Source organism: Peromyscus maniculatus, chromosome 17, assembly GCF_049852395.1.
Source record: "Peromyscus maniculatus bairdii isolate BWxNUB_F1_BW_parent chromosome 17, HU_Pman_BW_mat_3.1, whole genome shotgun sequence".
NCBI lineage: Eukaryota > Metazoa > Chordata > Mammalia > Rodentia > Cricetidae > Peromyscus > Peromyscus maniculatus.
In genome coordinates, this window is record NC_134868.1 from 24,793,589 (window position 1) to 24,812,914 (window position 19,326).

At 43.2% G+C, this 19,326-nt stretch overlaps 1 protein-coding gene across 12 annotated transcripts in view; it reads left to right on the forward strand.

Moving 5' to 3' along the window:
- The window catches only part of Tenm3 (teneurin transmembrane protein 3), a 1,310,468-nt gene that overhangs the window by 833,749 nt on the left and 457,393 nt on the right, over positions 1-19,326 (forward strand). For all 12 annotated transcript variants that reach the window (XM_076553327.1, XM_076553324.1, XM_076553329.1 and 9 more), the window contains one exon: positions 14,166-14,474. In XM_076553327.1, the coding sequence (XP_076409442.1) occupies positions 14,243-14,474 (232 nt within the window). In that variant the 5' untranslated portion in view covers positions 14,166-14,242. The remainder of the gene's footprint in view (positions 1-14,165; positions 14,475-19,326) is intronic.

Sequence of the window (19,326 nt, forward strand, 5' to 3'; positions counted from 1 at the left end):
TCCACCCAGTTGTTACTAAAATAAACCTAACACGGCTCTTTCCACCTAGAACCTCTTAACCAGTTTTATTGCTGCCTTTGAAAGCCCTTCCAGTGTTTGCCTACTGCTTTCTACGACCAAGACGTAAATATTTGGATAATGTTATACATGAAATCCTTTCTGAAATTATTGGTGTGGGAACTGTGCTTTCCACCTCATTCAGTGACAGAATTTCTGAATAAGCTCATAAAAATTCAGAACTGAAATTCCATTCAAACATTTTAGGAAAATACCAGTTTCCTTTTGCATGTTTGATTCCTTCTGCTCTCGCTCGCTCGCATAACTAATCCATTTTTAACCCACTGAGCATTCCCAGATGATTCAGGTGAGAGCCTAATGGACATTATTCTTGGACATGGGACAAAGTTCTTGACTTTATGATAGTAGCTGGCTTTTACCAAGTGTGCATGTGCCAACCACCATGCCAAACACCTCAGATTTATTTTAATCTCATCTGATCTCCATGAGATAACTTTCGATAAGAAATAAAGTTACTATCATATGCTTGTTAGAAAATTCAATACAGGAAACAAAGCCTTAAAGACTTTACGTAGCCACTCGAGGCCACGTGTCTCATCAATGGAAAATAGTGAGAGCTAGCTAGACTCTACCCGTGGGTTTGTATGATTGAAACTCCTGCGCTCTCTTGCTCGCCACACTTGTATCAGTATAGATATTTTTAGTTGAAAAATCCAGGGTAGGAACATATTGTTTCTGAATCTGTTTCTAAATCGTATTTCTGTCTCTGAGGTCTGTTTCTTCTTTATAGACGGCAATGGCAGGCAGTCTTTCTCCAGAAATGTAAACAAGCTCCAAGTTTACAACCTCCCAGATTAGTAACAACAGCGAAATGAGTAGGCTCGTAGCCAGTGGCTTTATCAGATGTCCCCGGACTGAACTTACAGGCATGAATTAGGTCACAGGTCCACTCCTGCCCCAATTATTGACATTCCGTGGAGGGAGTTCCAGGACTTACAGGGTCTGTCTCACAGGAGCCTGTTCCCTCATGGTCACTAAGGGAAGCACAGGTTTACAAGGAAGATTGCCAGTATGACCTGTAGTTGGAGTTCTCCTGTCCCAGGAGCTGGTTCCAAATAACCGACACAGAGGCTTAATATTATTTATAAGTGCTCGGCCGATAGCTCAGGCTTGTTACTGCCTAACCCGTACACTTAAGTGAACCCATATGTCTTATCTGTGTGTTGCCACATGGCTCATGGCTTGTTACCTCATTTTCTGTGTGTCCTGTTTGCTTGGCCACTGGCTGGCAGCTCTCCTGAATCTGCCCTTCCTCCTCCCAGAGTCCTCTGTGTCTGGCTGTCCTGCCTATACTTCCTGTCTGGCTACCAGCCTATCAGCTTTTTATTAACCAATGAGAGTAATACATATTCATAGTGTACAGAAGGGTTATTCCACAGCAGTGACCCCCGTGGGAGAAGCCTGTCTCTATGGGTAACTAGACCACATGGGGTGGAAGATAATAAAGGGAGCTGGGTCCGTGTCCCCATCTGAAACACGCAATATCATCAGTGTCATTTCTTCTTATTCTCAGAGAAGCATCCTGGGGATGTTTTCAGTATATTCAGGTGTCTTGTTGGCCCTGGATTATCTTTCTTACTCCTTAGTTGAGTTTCATTTGGTTTTCATCTTTGTTTTCCCAATACTGGGATCTCAGCAAATTTAAATATCGTGGTATTTTTAATATGACAACCTCATGATTGCTAACAATGGGTCTTGATAACCCAGTACAGTTTGTTAAAATTCTTGCCAATCTCTCCCCTCCCCTTTTCTGTTTCCTTATTTTTGTTGTTTGTTTTGTTTTGCTGTTGTTGAATTTTATTGATTGTTTGTTTGTTGTTTTTTTTTTTTTTTTTTTTTGCACAGAGTCTCATTATGTAGCTAAGTCTTTCCTGGAAATTTCTGTATACACCAAACTCACCTTGAACTCCTACCTCATTTTCCTACCTCAGCCCCCTGAGTCATTGTATTATTAGTGAAAACTTTTTAATGGTTAATTCTCCTCTTCTTCTAAGATTTCGATGTGAAGTCCAGTGATTAAGGGTACAGATTTAGAGACTTGGAATAAAACTCAGTCAGTAAAGTAGTCCCAAGAAGACCAGAATTTGATCCCCAGAAACTATGCAAAAAAAGCCAAGTGTGGTGACATGTGCTTGTCATCCTGTCCCTGGGGAGGCATAGATGGGGAATACCTGAATGTCCCTGTCAGCTAGACTAACACACATGATAAGTCACATGCAAGTGAGAGGCCCGTCTCAAAATTAAACAGTGAACAGTACCACGGGAACAATGTCTGAAGTGGTCCACTGGCCTCTACACACACACACACACATGCACTAGCACATACATACACACTCACACACACACACACTCACACACACACTCACATACACACATGCACCAGCACATACACACTCACACCCACACACGAGCACACATACACACATGCACCAGCACATATACACTCACACACACACAGGCGCGCACACACACACACACACACACACACACACACACACACCGAGGCACACACACACATACACACATGCACCAGCACATACATGTTCTCATACATACACACATGCATATACACAGAAACAAACAAACAAAAAAGCCACTTGGAATAAACAGGAATGGGTTCAAACTCTGATCAACTGCTTTCTATGTGACCTTGGGCCAGTCAATTAATCCCTGTGGGCCTTAGTTCTCTAATGTGAAATGGGGTGTATAATTCTTACTTAGCAACATTATTACAAGGGTTAAGTGGGGGCATATATGTAAAGCACCTGGCATATTTTTAAGCACTCGATAAATAATCAAGATAGAAATTAATAATTCACCAGGAGCTTTTCTGGCCTCTCTTGCGGAGAGGAGTCTATACGGCACTTAGGGGAATGACATCAACTCTTTGTCCCAGAAGCTCTTCCCAACTGTCACCAGGTCCATCAGACAGGACTTAAAGGCACGCGCCACAGAGCAAGCTCCAGCTGTTCTGAAACCCTCTGGACGGCCAGCTTGTCCTCTTCCTTAGGACCTAAGGTTTGGATTCTGAGTTGGTGCTGCCCAGTTCCTATGGTTCATCCACAGCCAAGAAATAAAAGGGAGAGCGGGGTACTTGAGTGTGAGCCCCAGTGTGGTCCCTAACGGTGGCTGGATTTGAGACTTTGGGTTAGTTCTATTAATTCTACTTCCTTTTCTGTGAAACTGGTAAGTAATTCAGAATCGCCACCAGCAAAATACTTAGCGTGGTCAAGTGTCTCGTGAACGGATGTTGTTATTCCCAACTTGTGTCCGACTGACGGCAGCCGACATGTCTAGCCAGAACACTCAGCCCTTTGAAGATGGGAGGGCCTCCTTCAACCAGAACAAAGCAAGTGGAACAAGATCCAACCTGGTCTCTCTGGTTTTTTTTTTTTTTTTAACCTGGTGAACATTTGAGGCCATTTTGATGCCGCGCTGTTACATCTGTGACATGTAAATGGGTCCTTCGCTCATCCCTTCTGTCCAGATGCGATTACTCCTAGAATGTGAAGGACCAGCCTCGTGCTGAAGCCTAGGGGAAGAAAGTGTGGAGTCTCCGTACGGAGAGATGTGGTTTAAGCCATGGTGGGAATGCGGAGAGATGATGGGTGCTGGTTGATCGGAGCAGGCAGGAACTTTGAGAAATATTATTTACATTTTACTCTAAACGTCTCCAAGCTGGGGCGGCTTCCTTGGACGCAGTCTGTCGGATTGTCGTTTGTTCTAAGGGTAGTGATTATAGCCCTCTGCAGCCACAGTTTTGAAGCCGTGCGAAACTATCAACATGTGGATGAAGTCTATTAAATATTCCTCTTATAATTTTTATCAGAAAAAAAATCACTTACATACTCAATCACGCCCCCCCAGGCCCCTTTAAATTGTTTTTGAAATCATAGAAGACAACATTCCCATTTTACATTACTTAGTAAATAAGCCCTATTATCTGTTTTCTCTCTCTTCTGGCTGTTTTCATTTTCCATTTCCATTTGCTTATAAATATTTTTGGGAGATTTTTCTTTTTTAACAATTTGATGAAAATTAAGCCATTTTTCTTCCTGCCTAAGGCACTGTTCTATATATTTTCCAATTAAAAATTTCCCCGTATTCACTTCTCTTCCAAAGCTATTTTAGTACCCTGTTCCTATTTATTTCATTATCCAAATTTACGTATTTGCTGTCTTTGTGAAAAAAAAAAAACGTAAAGGATAGTCTTGAGTTTTAAAACAATAAGCTGCCTATTTATTATTTTTAAAATAAAGGCATGAATCCATCTTTGCTCACATATTGACAATATGTTATGGGAATGTGTTGCAAGACTGCATGTTAAGTATGTACACACCTATGCTCATAGTCACACGTACACAGATTCATAGAAAAGCCAAACAGCAAAATGTTGGGCGGCGGGGGGAATTATTTTCTTGGTTTGTGTATGTTTTAGTTTCTACAAGGGACAGATTTTATGTGCTCAGTGCATGATTCCAATGAAAGAAAAGCAAACGCAGGGTGCTGAGCAGTGTTTGGGTTGGCCTCCTCTTTGCTCCATACCGGAAGAGACCCTTTATCCAGCTGTAATACAGTGGACCTCAGCATCCATCCCGGTCTCTCCTTTTCTTCTCCCTGGTGTCAAGCCAGCATCACTGCTGACCACGTCTCCAACCTGGTCCCTTCTCTGCATCCACGGTGCCGCTTCAGGCCCATTTCAGGCTGACTCCTTCCCCTGCCTGGACTTCAGCATGAAGCTCGGCCACCAGGCTTTCCTGTTTCCTCTCCCCTGTCCCCGATACTCCACCTACTGAGGGTTTTCTAAAATGAAAGCCTGCCAGTGACATCATTTGCTGATCACAGCTCTGCAATGGCCACAGGATACAGGTGGAGCTGGATGAAGCTGCTTCGCCTGCCCTTTGCTTTTCACCTTGGGGCTCCTCCACACTCACCTCAGGCCTCTCCCTTCACTTGGTCCCCTTGGCCCTCGTCCTCCAGACCCTTCCAGGCGCAGTGTTCCCCAAGTGTTATTGTCTTCTTCTGCCCTAGTCCACCTCAATCCTTTCACTGTGGCTTGCATTCTTTTTTTTCTTTTTCTTTTTTTTTTTTTTTTTTTTTTTTTTGGTTTTTCGTGACAGGGTTTCTCGGTGTAGCTTTGCGCCTTTCCTGGAACTCACTCTGTAGCCCAGGCTGGCCTTGAACTCACAGAGATCCGCCTCGCTCTGCCTCCGGAGTGCTGGGATTAGAGGCGTGCGCCACCACCGCCCGGCTGTGGCTTGCATTCTTGTGCTCAGGCTAAATCTGATTTCTCCTGCGGGTCTTACCTAAATGACAGTTATTTACGTGTTCATTCATTCATTCATTCATTCATTCCATTTGTTTGTTTCAGAGAAGTCTGGTTTGGGCCCTTGGTCTCAATTGGATCTCCACCTGTAGTCAGTCTCTCTCTCTCTCTCTCTCTCTCTCTCTCTCTCTCTCTCTCTCTCTCTCTCTCTCTCTCTGTCACAGAACGTTTTAAAGACTTCGTACGATTGTTCCGTTTTTATTTCTGTCATTGTTCTTTGACTTGCTTTTCCTGTATCAGGAGTGAAAGTGCAGAAGTCCCGTATCTGCGTCTCCATCCCCAGAGCTTCTTGCCATGCCTTGCGAGTGATAGGCACTCTCTGTATGTGTGGTGCATACGTAAAGGAAGCCGTGGTCAGTACGCCCCGTGTCCGTCTGGGCCAGGCGCAGATCCACTTTTACATCCTCTCAATTGCTCCGGTCCGTGGCTCTGTGTAGTCCTGCTTTGCTTTTCCCTCTGACCTGACCCTGTTCTAGTGAATGTCGTGATAAGATCGTCTATATCAGACGTGGTGCTTGATATCTGCGGGTTCGGCTTTTCCTTTTACATCCGTTTATTCTTAACGTTTTTGTTTGTTTTTAACAGTGCTGGGCAGCTAACCGGTCTACTGATTTGCTTTTAGCCTCTTAATGTCTTAGAATGTGTTAACTGGGGACAGCATCAGATTGCATCATTGCATCCTGCTTTTGAACTCCAATGTGAAAACCTCCACAAAATGTGGAGATTTTATATGTATGTATGTATTTATATATATATATACATATATAGTTTAATATGGTTACTGACTTAGCTACATTTCTGTCTGTCACATTGACTCTTGTCTAAAAGCCCCACCATTTCTTCATTCCTCTCTCCCTATTCTTCTGTCTTCTTTCCTTCTTCATTTTGATTCCTTGTATCAATTCAATGACACTCCCCCCCCCCCCCCCCCCCCGCTTATGAGTTACAACTTTTTACCTTGTTATTTTGGAGGTGTAGAGTGTATGACTCCAACAGTTCAGCTTTAGATAATAGTATGACATTTGGTGTGCAGTAGAAAAAGCTTACACTACTCTGCTGCTCACTTGCTTCTTTTATGCTGTTGTTGCAGTATATTTCCATCACACACATTAGGAGCCCTGAAATACATTGTGACGGTTTTTCATTGAGCGTCCAAGGATTTAAACATTATCTGATATATATTCCCCCACATACTCAACATTGCTATTGAGTGCTGTTCTTTGCTTAGCACAGATCTGTGTTGCTATGCCTCCTTTTCATTTGGGTGGCTTCTTTTCCCTTTTTTATGTCTTAGGGCCCGCTGATGGTCAGCTGTGGTGTGTATGAAAATGCATTTATTTGAGCTTAATTTTTCAAATCTTTTCATTGGGCATAGAATTTCAAATGACATTCTTTTCTTCCCATGCTTTAAAATATATACCCTCCTGTCTGTATGCTTACAGTATTTCCATTTAGATGTTCTCAGTATAGCACACTATTTTCTTTTCTTTGTCCTGAAAAGTATTTCTTTATTCCTGGGTTGGACAATAATTAAATGAGTTGGTGTAGATTTCTTCACATTTCTTCTGCCTGGGACTTGAGGTTCTAGCGTCTATACATTTGCGGTGTTCATTAAATTTGAAATATTTACACTTGTTTTTTTTTTCTTCAGATATTTTCTGTCCTCTCTTTTGTCTTATCCTTCAGGGTCCTTTCATTACACTGACTTCTTAAAGTGGGTCTGTGTCTCAGTGATGACGAGTTCATTGACAGACTTGTCAGTCCATTAGTTTTAGTGTATATTGTTTCTGTTTGTCTTCCTGAGTTTGCTACCTTGCCCTTCTGCGATATCTAATTGACCATTCTTCATCTTAGACATTGTAGATCCCCCCTATATTTGACTATAAGTTTCTTTTTTTTTAATCCTCTGACTATTTAAACATATGGGGTACAGCTATATGACTTGCTGCCTTAGTTATTTTCTATTACTGTGATAAAACACCATCACCTAGGGAACTTAGAGACGGAAACGTTTATTTGGGGCTTGCAGTTCCAGAGGGATAGGAGTCCATCACTGTCATGGCGGAGAAATGTGGTCGCAGGCAGACACGCACAGTGACTGGAGGTAGCTGAGAGCTGAGGGCTCACATCTCCAACCACAAACAGGAAACAGAGAGGGAGCCCTGGAAAGTGTCCTTTTGAAACATCAAAACCCAGTCCCAGTGACCTCCTTCCTCCAGCAAGGCCACACTTTCTAAACCCACTCAGACAGTGTCACTAGCTGGGGACCAAGTATTCAATTGCCCAGTAATAAAGGAACATCTTATTCAAACTACTCCATCACACCCGGCTTCATATCCATGTCTCATAACTCTGGCGTCCCGGTCACTCTCAATTGGTGGCCTTTTCTCTTCATTATTTTCCTGCTCTTGTGCACACCTGCATAAGAAGCATGGTGGATTTAGTCTTGTTCAATGACGAATACTTTTTCCCCCCCTACAATATTCTTTAGCTTTGTGAAAGTTCAATTAAGCTATTTGGAAACAGCTGTTCATGTGTGGTCTTTTTTGAGATTTAAGAGGTGGGACCAGAATTGTCTTCCCTTCAGGCCTGGATTCCGCACAAAACTGAAACATTGTTTCCCTAAGTACATGGCCCAGTGCGGTCTGGGGCTCTTGCAGAGTGGCTGGCTGATGGAAGCCACTGGATACTTTCCCCCAGTGTAGTCTATGGAGTGGGGGTAGTTTTGCCCTTGGCAACCATTGTTATTATCGGGAAACATGTTTGCTGTGAACTGCTCCTGCAGGCACTTAGTATGTAGAGGCTAGGGATAGCGTAATAAACATCACAGGACAGTTTTTTTCCTTCTGAGATGTCAGTGGGACTGAGGTTGGGAACACTGCCATCGTCATCAGCTAGGAACCGAACCCAGGTCCTCTGCATGAACGACAAGTGCTCTTAACCACTGTATCTCCAACTCCCACCTTGTGCTATTAGACAGATCGATAAATTGAGTTCCTGTGACTTGTCTTGCAAGTAAGAAAAAGTTGACTTTAGATTTATAACTGTTGTGCAATATTATCTTTGTTAACTGTCATGTTTCAAGGAAACACCTTGCATAGTGCTGACCATTCTCAACCACTGATCCTCCCTACCTTGGTTTTTCTCCACATTGGGATTCTCTCGGCAAGCATCACTCCTGTGACTTACAGTGACGCCTTTTTCTTGGATTCTCTTTCATATCTACTTGTGTTTACAATGAACCATTCTCTTTCTCTTGTGAGAAACTGGAAATCCAAATTAGTGGTACATGCCAACTTGGCATTACCAAGAAAGTTAGCATAATATGATTTTATTTTTATACTTAATTATTTCAATTCTTTGGGTTACAAGTTTGCCTCAGAAAATATAATTTTCTCTAAAAGGAACAATAGCAATTGATTTCCTCTGGTGTTCAATTGCTTTTAATCTATTCAATAAAAAGAAATACTTCGAAATGTACACAATACAGGAAGTTATGTTTACTGTTTGATTAACATAACTGGTAATAATTCATAAATACTAACTTATTAAGGAAATGTGACTTGTAACAAAAAGGTGAACATTTCTTGTTATTGTGTATGAATGACTTAATTGAAGTCTTTAGTCTAAAATGTTAGGGTGATAAGTTAGTGTTTCTCCAAAATCTGCTTGCTCTTTCAGGGTAAGTTTTTCAACTAGAACGTGAGTGGGCGGGGAGTCTGTACTCAAAGTCTTCATGGTAACACTTGAGAATGTGGTTCTTACAGAACGTAGACATTGGACACAGGAGTGACTTTTACCAGCAAGTTCTTCTCTTTGGCGTTTACATGTTCATTTTTTTTTTTTTTTAAATCTCGGCTCTTAGAATTTTAGAAGTACATTTGATTTTAGAATGCCGATGATAGGTCAAAAATTAGAATCATTGGCATCAAACTATATAAACTCCAATTAAAAATCAGGTTAGCTTCTAGGTGTAGAATTTTTTAAAGTTGGTACTTGGGGATTGATTATTACTATCATTAAGAACATGTTTTTTATTAAGTTCAGTTTTCTGTCAGGTTCAAAGTGTGTCTAAATCCTACATCTGGGTGCTGGGGAGACAGCTGAGTGGCTAGGAGCATTTACCGCTCTTGTAGAAGACTGGAGTTTAGTTCCCAACACCCACATGGGGGCAGCTCACGGCATCATGTAACTCCAGCTCCAGAAGATCTGATGCCGCCTTCTGGTGTCTCTGGTCTCCTGCATGCATGTGCACATATACACATAGACACACACCCACCATAAATAATAAAATAAATCTTTAAATACTGAAGCCAGAGTTGACGTTAGAGTGAACCTGTCAGTGTCCAAAAAGCTGCAACCACTTGCCCATTCATTTATTCATTTGTTGAGTTACATCTTTCAAGGGCCAGATACTCATTCGCTGCTGGGGCATTGCACCCCAACAGACCAGTGTGAACCCAAAATATCATATGCTATAATACTCCAAGTACATTGAACCCACTGAACCTCACCACACAGTGCACAGTGGTGCTGCTTCCTCACATCTGTGACTTATATGAAGCTGTGGCTCACCGTCACTTCCCAGAATCACAAGAAGCATTATTCCACGAGTCACTAGCCCATCGAAAAGATCAAAATTCAAAGTATAACAACTACCCAATGTATATTGCCTTCACATCATCACATGTGTACAGTTAGAAAATCAAGCATATCCATTCTGTCAGGACATCTGTATTGAGAAATAACAAATAACCTAGTTATGCAGATGTTTTAAGTCCAGCTGTGATTTCCAAAGTACTATGATTTTTTTAAACTGGCCTGTTTTTTTCAAGGAGGTAATGGAAATTGACTGTGTCCAAATGTCAGTATGCTGTTGGTCTCATATCAATTTAAAAAGCGTGTTTTTGGTTAACTTGCTTTGCAATGCTTTATTTCCCAAAGGCGGCACCCCCTGCCCCATTTATGAAGTTCTTTATGTGGTACCTGTGCACAATGACCTTCTCCTGTGTGAGACACCAGAAGTCACGATCAAAAGATGTCAACCGTCTAGCACTTCTCAAGCAGTTACAGTTCCTAATCTTCTCATTCTCAGCCTTGAGTGGAGGAGATAACCCACAAAACTGCCTTTTGAAATCATATTGAGCTCATTGACTTCCATCAGAAACGTGTCTGTAGTTGTAAGCATCACAGTGTAGATTAAGTCCTCAAAGAGTCTGAGCTATATACCAAAGTGGCATGATAGATACAGAGGACTTTGTGTTGTTACGAGTGCCTAATATCAGATTGCCTCTGCCTTTGATATTATATTTGATTTATCTTGATTCATCTCAGCAACTTAGAATTGCTTTGCAAACAAAACTTAGTTATCTGGTGTTATAAATGACCTATCATGTTAGAGCCCTGGTTGGACATTGGTGGTGTGCTATTGTAGGGTCAGCATACACAAAGCTGAGACACAGGATCACAGGTTCAAGGACAGCCGGGCCCGTGTAGTACAGCAAAACCCCTCATCCCCAAACTGGAAAAAAAGTTCAAGATCACTCTACCTACTAACAGAGAAACAGACAAATAAGAGGACATTAAACAGTGAGGCCGAGAAGCAACTAGCTCAGTGGTGTTGGTACTTCCCTACCCAAGGCCCTGGGTTGGTTCCCAGTGCCACAGAACAAAACTAATGTTACCGTTAATGCCAATATCTTAACATCTAATTAATGTTACAGTATCACTTCTGTGACAATACACTCATGTTACCATATCAGAGAACTACATGAGTAACTCATTTATAAGAACACAAAATTGGACCATGAAAATTGAAAGTGAATTGCGCAGCATGTCAAAGGACCATACTTTGGAATATGGTTTTGCTGATCCCCTTCATTAAGAATGCTAATTTCAAAACAGATATCAACTTAGGATGCAATGTGGAAGTTCTGCAATGCCTTGGAATTCCGAATGTCTATTATTGGAAATGCTTGAACTATATTTTCTGGTCAATTAAAAGGCTTTTTGATGACCATTTAATTTTGAGAATCTATATAGCCTTTCCTCCAAAGAGCCAAATGCTAGTTTAGAAAGGAAATTTGTGTTGAACTTAAGACATATTTATTCAATGTGTCAAAGGATGAAATTATAACAATGTAATTTAAAGATCATTAAGGTCAATTAATGTCTTTTTCTTAAGATTCTGGAATCGGGCCACTGATCACTCTGTAACACAGAGTTGGTATTTTAATAGGCTCAGCAGTCAGGTTGGTTTTTATAAACAGAGAAGGGCTGTTTAAAAAAAAACAAACACAGAAGCAAAGAGCAATGAGCAATCATTTGGAAATTGTGCTTCCTGTAAGGTGAGAACAGAAAGAGAATCTGGTTGGCCAGCAGTTTCTTCCAGGTTAGTTTTTGTAAGAAAAGCAGTGAGACCATGGTTACCATATTGATTGAAACTGGCTCCTTTGGCGAACTTGCATGCATCGCTTTCTCAGACAGTTAAAAGGATAATCCCACAGATTTTGCTCTAAACCCTAGCATGTGTGACCCTTGGGTGGCCTGGTGTAGGAGCCTAGTCCACATATAACCTCCTATAATGTCTATTGAACAATCGCACTGGGAAGCATGTTACTCTTTCACTAACCAAATGGAGGCTCCATTTGAACAGTAACACTTTTTATTCACTCCTGGGTCCTCAGCACTCACGGAAGGCATTCAGTAAATATTTACTTAAAATAACTTCTGTCTTGTTAGCATAATAAAAATAAGGAAAGTCATAAATTTCCTTATAGTCTCTGTCACATTAGCTTAAGTTATTTTTTCATAGTGAGCTGAAAGGAAAGCTACGATAAGGAAATTCAGGTTTTATTAAGAACTATTAGAAGAATTGGTAAGAGAATAATGGAGCAGCGAATCAGAAAGTCAGTGAAAAATAGTACATTAAAAAATAAAGTCACAAGCCGGGCGGTGGTGGCGCACGCCTTTAATCCCAGCACTCGGGAGGCAGAGCCAGGTGGATCTCTGTGAGTTCGAGGCCAGCCTGGGCTACCAAGTGAGTTCCAGGAAAGGCGCAAAGCTACACAGAGAAACCCTGTCTCGAAAAACCAAAAAAAAAAAAAAAAAAAGGAAAAAAAAAATAAAGTCACGATAAAGGCAAAAATGATGGAGAAATGGGGACTGTTTTTGAACAATATGAAATATTAATAACTCCCTTGAACGGCCTAGTTCAATTCAAAAGTAGAGAAATATGGAACCCCATTGGAGGAAAGCCCTCACTGGTCATCCTTGCAGTGGGGCATGGAATCTGGGTGAAGACATGGCGTGGAGAGTATTCCAAATATTTATAAACAAGTACAGTGGGTGGTGGGATCATCCCAGCCCAGAGTTTGGCCCCACTTTGAGTATCTGGATGGAAGGCAGAGGCTAAGAGTGAGAGGCTTGGGAGCTGTCATGGTAGGCCGGTAGAAGGAAGATTAGCGGGCAACTTTGATGTAAGCGGTGCTGATGTGGGAGAATCAGAGGCTAGCAGATGCCACCCCAGAAGCACATGAAGGAGCGTCTCATTAGACGCATCTCATGAGAGTCCACAGTGAAGAAGGGGCAAGAGCCTCTCTGGCATGGGGAATCTACACAGAAGAAAACACCTAAGTGGAAGTCACAGCCCTATGGAGTCAGAAGCAAAGAGAGGACCAGGAGTCTGTTTCAAGTTGATTATGGAATCAGTGGGATAAAGAGTAGATTTAGGGGAGTGGGATTGGGGTGGGGTAATCCACTGAGGATTGAAGATGGAGCTCCCGGGAACCTTCAGGTTAAAATGAAGGACAAAATGAGACACAATAAGGACAAAAGAGGATCACAGAAGGCGGATTAGCCTTGGGCGTCGTTCCCTCATCCAGATAGCAGCGGACCCTGAGCCCTCTCCGACGTCAGTTCAGCAAATTCAGGGGAAAAGACAGTTGCTAAGCAAAGAAACACAATTTGCTCTGTTCCTTCTAACATAATCTTGCTATCGGCAGTTTTAAAAAAAAAAGATATAAAAGAAAGGGAAAAAGAAAAGAAGTGCCCCCATCAAATTAGCCACTCAAATTACCTTAAATATCAGGGTAGAACTGATTAAGTTCACATGCGAGGGAAGAAAATAAGCGCTTTTTAAGGAGGGGGGTGTGAGGGGGGACCAGCTCTTTCCATAGTTCAAGACATTTAGGCCCTTAACACAGGAAAATTGCCCTCTGAAGCAAAACTCTTTGTTTAAAAAAAAAAAAATGAATAAACTATTCAATGCATTTGATGAAGTTCCAGCTGTAAGAATCTCCCAATTTGTTCCTATGATTTAAAAAGGTGAAAAAAATAATAATAATAACATGCTTTTTTTTTTTGGTAAGGAAAAGAAAGGAAATTTATTTGCCCAAAAAGTCAATACTATGGGAGAAAACTTTTCCACCACGGGATATTGAACAAACTACTGCCCCCAGTTTTGAGCTGGCTTCTGTAGTGATATTCAAGCTTGAGTTTCATTTTTGTTTTGTATTCATGGGGTGGGCGTGGGGGAGGGGGGATCATGTCACGTGCTTGGTACGAATGGCCAGAGCCGAAAGTGTGTCACACCTGTTGGCGTTACCGACTGTGTTTGTTAGGATCTTCCAGAACCCGATTCGGTATTGAAAACGGGACTGTAGCTGGCAAAGCTACAACCCATCAGTGGAGAAGGCTGGAAAGGGGTTCAGTCTGCGGATGGCTGGTACGCTGACGTCATGCCAACCTTTTATCTCTGCAGGAAGGCCAGTGAGAACTGAACTCGGAGCGTGAAGTTCTGACGGAGCAGGACCCATGTGCCCAGAGAAGGAATGAAGTATGGATGTGAAAGAACGTAGGCCTTACTGCTCCTTGACCAAGAGCAGACGAGAAAAAGAGCGGCGATATACAAACTCATCTGCGGACAATGAGGAGTGTAGGGTCCCCACACAGAAGTCTTACAGCTCCAGCGAAACCTTGAAAGCTTTTGATCATGATTCCTCACGGCTGCTTTACGGAAACCGAGTAAAGGATCTGGTCCACAGAGAAGCAGACGAGTATACTAGACAAGGTAGGTACATACTCCTAGTAAAACCCAAGGCATGTACGCATGCGTGTTCCTAACTTAGAGGTGCCCCTGGGTTTCAAGCCCTAGAGGACGGAATGATTATTTTCTTTGTCCTGAAAGCTGGTTCTGATTTTTGAGATACCCAATGGGTGACAAGAGTATACCAGAGGAGAGGTAGAAAGCCACCTGCATGACACGTGGGTTCACAGACCTGGGTACGGACACCCGTGGAGAGTAATTCTCAGCCCCACATCTAGGCATGTGTGAAGGTGAGAATGTTAGACAGGATCCAAGTATGTGTACAGCAGCCTGAAATTCAAGTTTTTCTTAGTTGAGCGAAGACACTCACAAACACTGCTATTAGAGTTAGAGATGGTGAAGAAAAACAGGCGTTGAGAGAGAGACACCTCACAAGAACCCATGAGAATAGAGTTCGGGTTCTAGATAAGCTCACGTTCCAGCCAGCCCAGCCATCAATTAGTGTCTGTATTGTACAAGAGTGAGCCATGGAAGGATTCCCTTTTCTTTTTCCCATGCAATTGCATACCTTAACACAGCCAACACTTCCCAGATGACCCTACAGCTTGGTTTTTGCATATATTTCCTGACCATTTTTACACTCTTTTCCTCTGCTCCCTGTCTTGCCAGTAAAACAGTGACTAGAATGACTGATCCTCATACTTTAAACAAGAAGCTTGTTTTAAAGTAAGGCACACAGTTACCTTTGGCTTGTAGAGTGTTGAGATGTGGGCAGATTTCCTCAGTAAAAATAAAACCCTCTTTCATGTGCATTTCAAATCCCATAGAGCTAGGGCCCCTTGGCTAATATCATCAGGAAAGTAGAAGAAACGGAACTTTAGTCACAAAGGATAGATGCGTATGTTTTCAGTCACCTCGCTGACAGAAGCCACTAAGAACTTGACACGAGGCTGGAGCAAAGGGAGGGAACTTTAGGAAGTGATGATGCGGGACATCTGCCATTCATGATTCCAACACTTGTCCACGCCGCTTTTCACCTCTGCATCACTGGAGAAGCCATTTTAAATGAAGTGAATGGGGATTCATTTGTCCCAATCAGTTTATATTCTAAACTACATTCATTGGATTTCCTAGAGAGAAATTCCCCCTCAAAAGCATGCTGCACTAAACACTGAAATCTCACAAAAAAAAAGGGACACAATAGCTTTAGATGTTTAATTCAGTTCAAAAGGGATACAGAAGAACATATTTGCTGTGTGCCCTTGGTAAGCCAGGGAACACTCATGTGATCCTCATACCATATCCTAGAATGCTGAACCTATTTTTTCCTCTCATATTGTCTACACAGCTGAAAGACATTATCAACATACATTTTTCACCATTTTTTTTTAAAAAGTAGGTGATGCATGCCATCCAAACCCTACACGAAGCCTTGCTTTTCTATGACAAAAATAAACGGTTAGTGCCATGTTGCGGGAAGAGTCGTAGAACGGCCCTACGTTGTCGAGCACTATTAGGGGAGAACTCAGTCACACATGTGGCAGAAATCGTCGGGGAGGCTCATCCCCACCCCAAGCAAGCACTGAGTTTTGGCAGAGCGGAGGATGCTTAAACAGGTTAAAAATAGCTCACTTAGATTTTCACCTCCTAGGCAGCGCTAATCCAGCGCAGGCTGTTGTTAACGACATTGGCGACACCATCTGTGGAAACTGTGGAACCCGAGTTCTTAGGGGACCAGGGAGAGTACTGTTGCTCAGCTCCTTGCAAGCCAGGGACTAGTGAAGGAGAGCGTGAGCCAGGCAGCAGATGGAGGCCTCTCATCTGGATCCTCGTGGAGGAGCCGAAAAGCAAAGGAAAAGCCAAAGTGTAGTGCTTAGAGGTGCTAGGACTCAGTCCTCGGGCCCCTGAAGTAGGATTCGTTAAACTCATCCATGGCAAGCACGGCTAACTCTGGCTAAGGTGCACCTGTGTGGACTGTGCCCTGATACACTAAGTGGGCTGTCTGTGGTCACCTGATGGAGGTCCCGCAGCAATCCCGTTCACAGACTGAGACAGGGAGACTTGGAGGTGCCATGGCTAGCTCTCCCAGAGTTGCGACTTACACGGAGACCCATTGAACCTCCAGCCTCCAGAGCCTAGCCCCTGTGCTCTGTGCAGGTACCCCAAAAGAAAAAAGTATAAAAATCGCCACTTGCCTTATTACAGTAAATTTTCTTTGATTTCTCCATTCCCACGTGATGGTTTGGAGAGTGAGAAGTGAGCACATCCAAGTCACGTACAGGAAATGAAATTGATCTCAATTTCTGGCGGGTAGATGAGGATGAACATTCTCTGTCTCTGTCTCTGTCTCTCTGTCTCTGTCTCTCTGTCTCTCTGTCTCTGTCTCTCTCTGTCTCTCTCTGTGTCTCTGTCTCTGTCTCTCTCTGTCTGTGTGTGTGTGTGTGTGTGTGTGTGTGTGTGTGTGTGTGTGTGCATGCTGTGAAAGCCAGAGGTTGACACCCAGCCAAGTACTTCTTCCATGGGTGCTGGAATCGGAACTCATGTCCCAATGCTTGCACAGCAAGGGAGCCATGTCCCAAGGCCAGACTTCTCCTTTGTCCTTCTCAGAGCAGGATTGGTAGGTGTAGCAGAGAAGCGAATAAGCAAGCTTGCTATCAAATTGTGTTTTTCTTGAGCAAGCATAATCAAGAAAAATCTCCCAGGCTTTCTTTCGCTTTGAACCTGACAAATGTCAATTCTTCCTTACTGACTATTATGCTGTGGGATTAATTATTTAATTGACAAAATGTGCTTCCTGCCACAGCTCCTGACATCATACACACAATAAAAATGAAAGATTAACAATATTAGCAGTAGCCAGAGATCTTTGAAACAGTTCCAGAGAATCATGCTAATTTAGCTCATCTACAGAGTTTCAAAGCAGATTGTTCCCTGGATCCTGCATCCCTCTATTCCTTAAGTGACACCGGAAAATGCCCTTTCACCTGCAGGAAGGGATGAATAGAGACCCCGTTGATGCACATGGCGACCTCAAATGGAGAAATACAAGGTTTTTATTTTTATCAACAGATTTTGCTGGCCTGTCATCACCTTCGATTTTAATCAGATTTTTATGGCTTTGCTGACTGGCAGGTGACTCCTGCTAATTACATGTTATATTTAGATCTTGTAAAGCTGGGATGATTTCAGTTTCACAGCTATGGGCAAGTGGATTGGATCTCACACAGATATCTCTCTCTCTCTCTCTCTCTCTCTCTCTCTCTCTCCATCTCTTCCTGTCTCTCTGTCTCTCCCTCTCCTTCCCTCTCTCTCCCTCTCCCTCTCTCTCCCTTTCTCTCCCTCTCTCTTCCCCCCATCTTTAAATCTCCTGGTGCCTTTTTGGCCGACAGAGAGAATTGCTCACTCTGCAGTTCTGCGGCTGTCTGTACGTGTGAGAGGTTTGGAGTGACAATGACATGTTCTGCATTCTTAGACACTATTTTCTTTTATTCCTCTTTGAAGAAAATTTACCTCATCAGGTCACAGACACATTTCTCACAAAACAGCTGCCTACCATCAGCCCCCAGTTTAGGAGAAGGGATAAAATACAAGATTTTTTTTTCCCATGCTAGAGCAGTCCACGTGCCTCTGGTAATTCCTGACCAGACAAGAATAGATATCAACCCCAACATGGAATATTGGTTCTAGGGTTGAAATGTGAAAGGCATTTTCTCTAAGAATAAGAAAACTTTAGTTCCTCTGAACCACAACCCTACAAAAATCCACCGCCCCCTCGAAATAGTCCCAAACCTAGTGTCTAATATAGTCTTCTGTGTGAGTGTTATGATCTTTAGAATTGGAAACCACACACACACACACACACACACACACACACACACCACACACACTTCCTGTGCGTTTTTTTTAATTTCTAAACTGGCCCCAGAGAGGAAGGGTATCACTGTCAACATCGTATCTATGCTGATGCATCACTGCAATCAAAACAGGAACTTCGTTTGTACAGAAGGGGGAAGTCACATTGAAGACGGCTCTGGGTGGTGGCTAAGCATGACTCACCTCTGGTCTACGCTAGCTGTGTGGCTCCGCCCTCAGAAGAGCATCCCTTTGGGACTTGCTTTCTCTTTAGTCCTGTGACAATACAGTTCCCAGGGCCCCTGCTCCTACCGCTGGGCACCGTCACCTCATCCCCGGTTAGTCTAGGTTCACTACTAGTTCATGTGTGGTTTGGTGAGTTCTTCTGGTGAGCCGTGAGAGAGAGGAGACGGGGAGAGGAAGGTACCTCATGTGGGCCACCTCCTGAGCTAAAGTCTCCCTGACCATAGAGCTGGGGCAGACTTGCATGGTAGACAAGCACTGTGCCACCTGGCCACATCCCCAGTCCGGCTCCATCTTTCATGTGTAATTCTGCCCCTTGTTGAAGAAGAACCAGCAGGGCCCTGGAAGAGTAGTCTAGGCTCTCTGTAAATGTAGGCCCCGGATTCTGGTACAGTCGTGGCTTGAAGGATTCCCCCTTCCGCCCTCCTCCTAGCTGACCAAGCTCAGTGAAGATCCCGGATCAGCTGCACAGAGGAGATGAGGAACTGTTAGGGTCCTGAAGGGCTCTGAGTGAAGGCAGGCGCTCCTTCATTTGTGCCTCGTGGCATTCAGAATGGGCAAAGACCAGAGAGAAGGCTGCTGTAGGTTCAGAGTTCTAGACAGAGGCTGGCCTGCCTCTGAAGTGACACTTAGGTGAGTGAATGTCCCTCTTAGAGGGATGGCAGCTCTCTTTTCCCCTCGGGCTGGAGGGAAGCCTAAGCAGATACCCTTTTCCACTCTTGGTATCATTATGCGAAGGCCGATTCGGAGATCTGCTCCAGGGAATAGAAAGTCCCGTTCT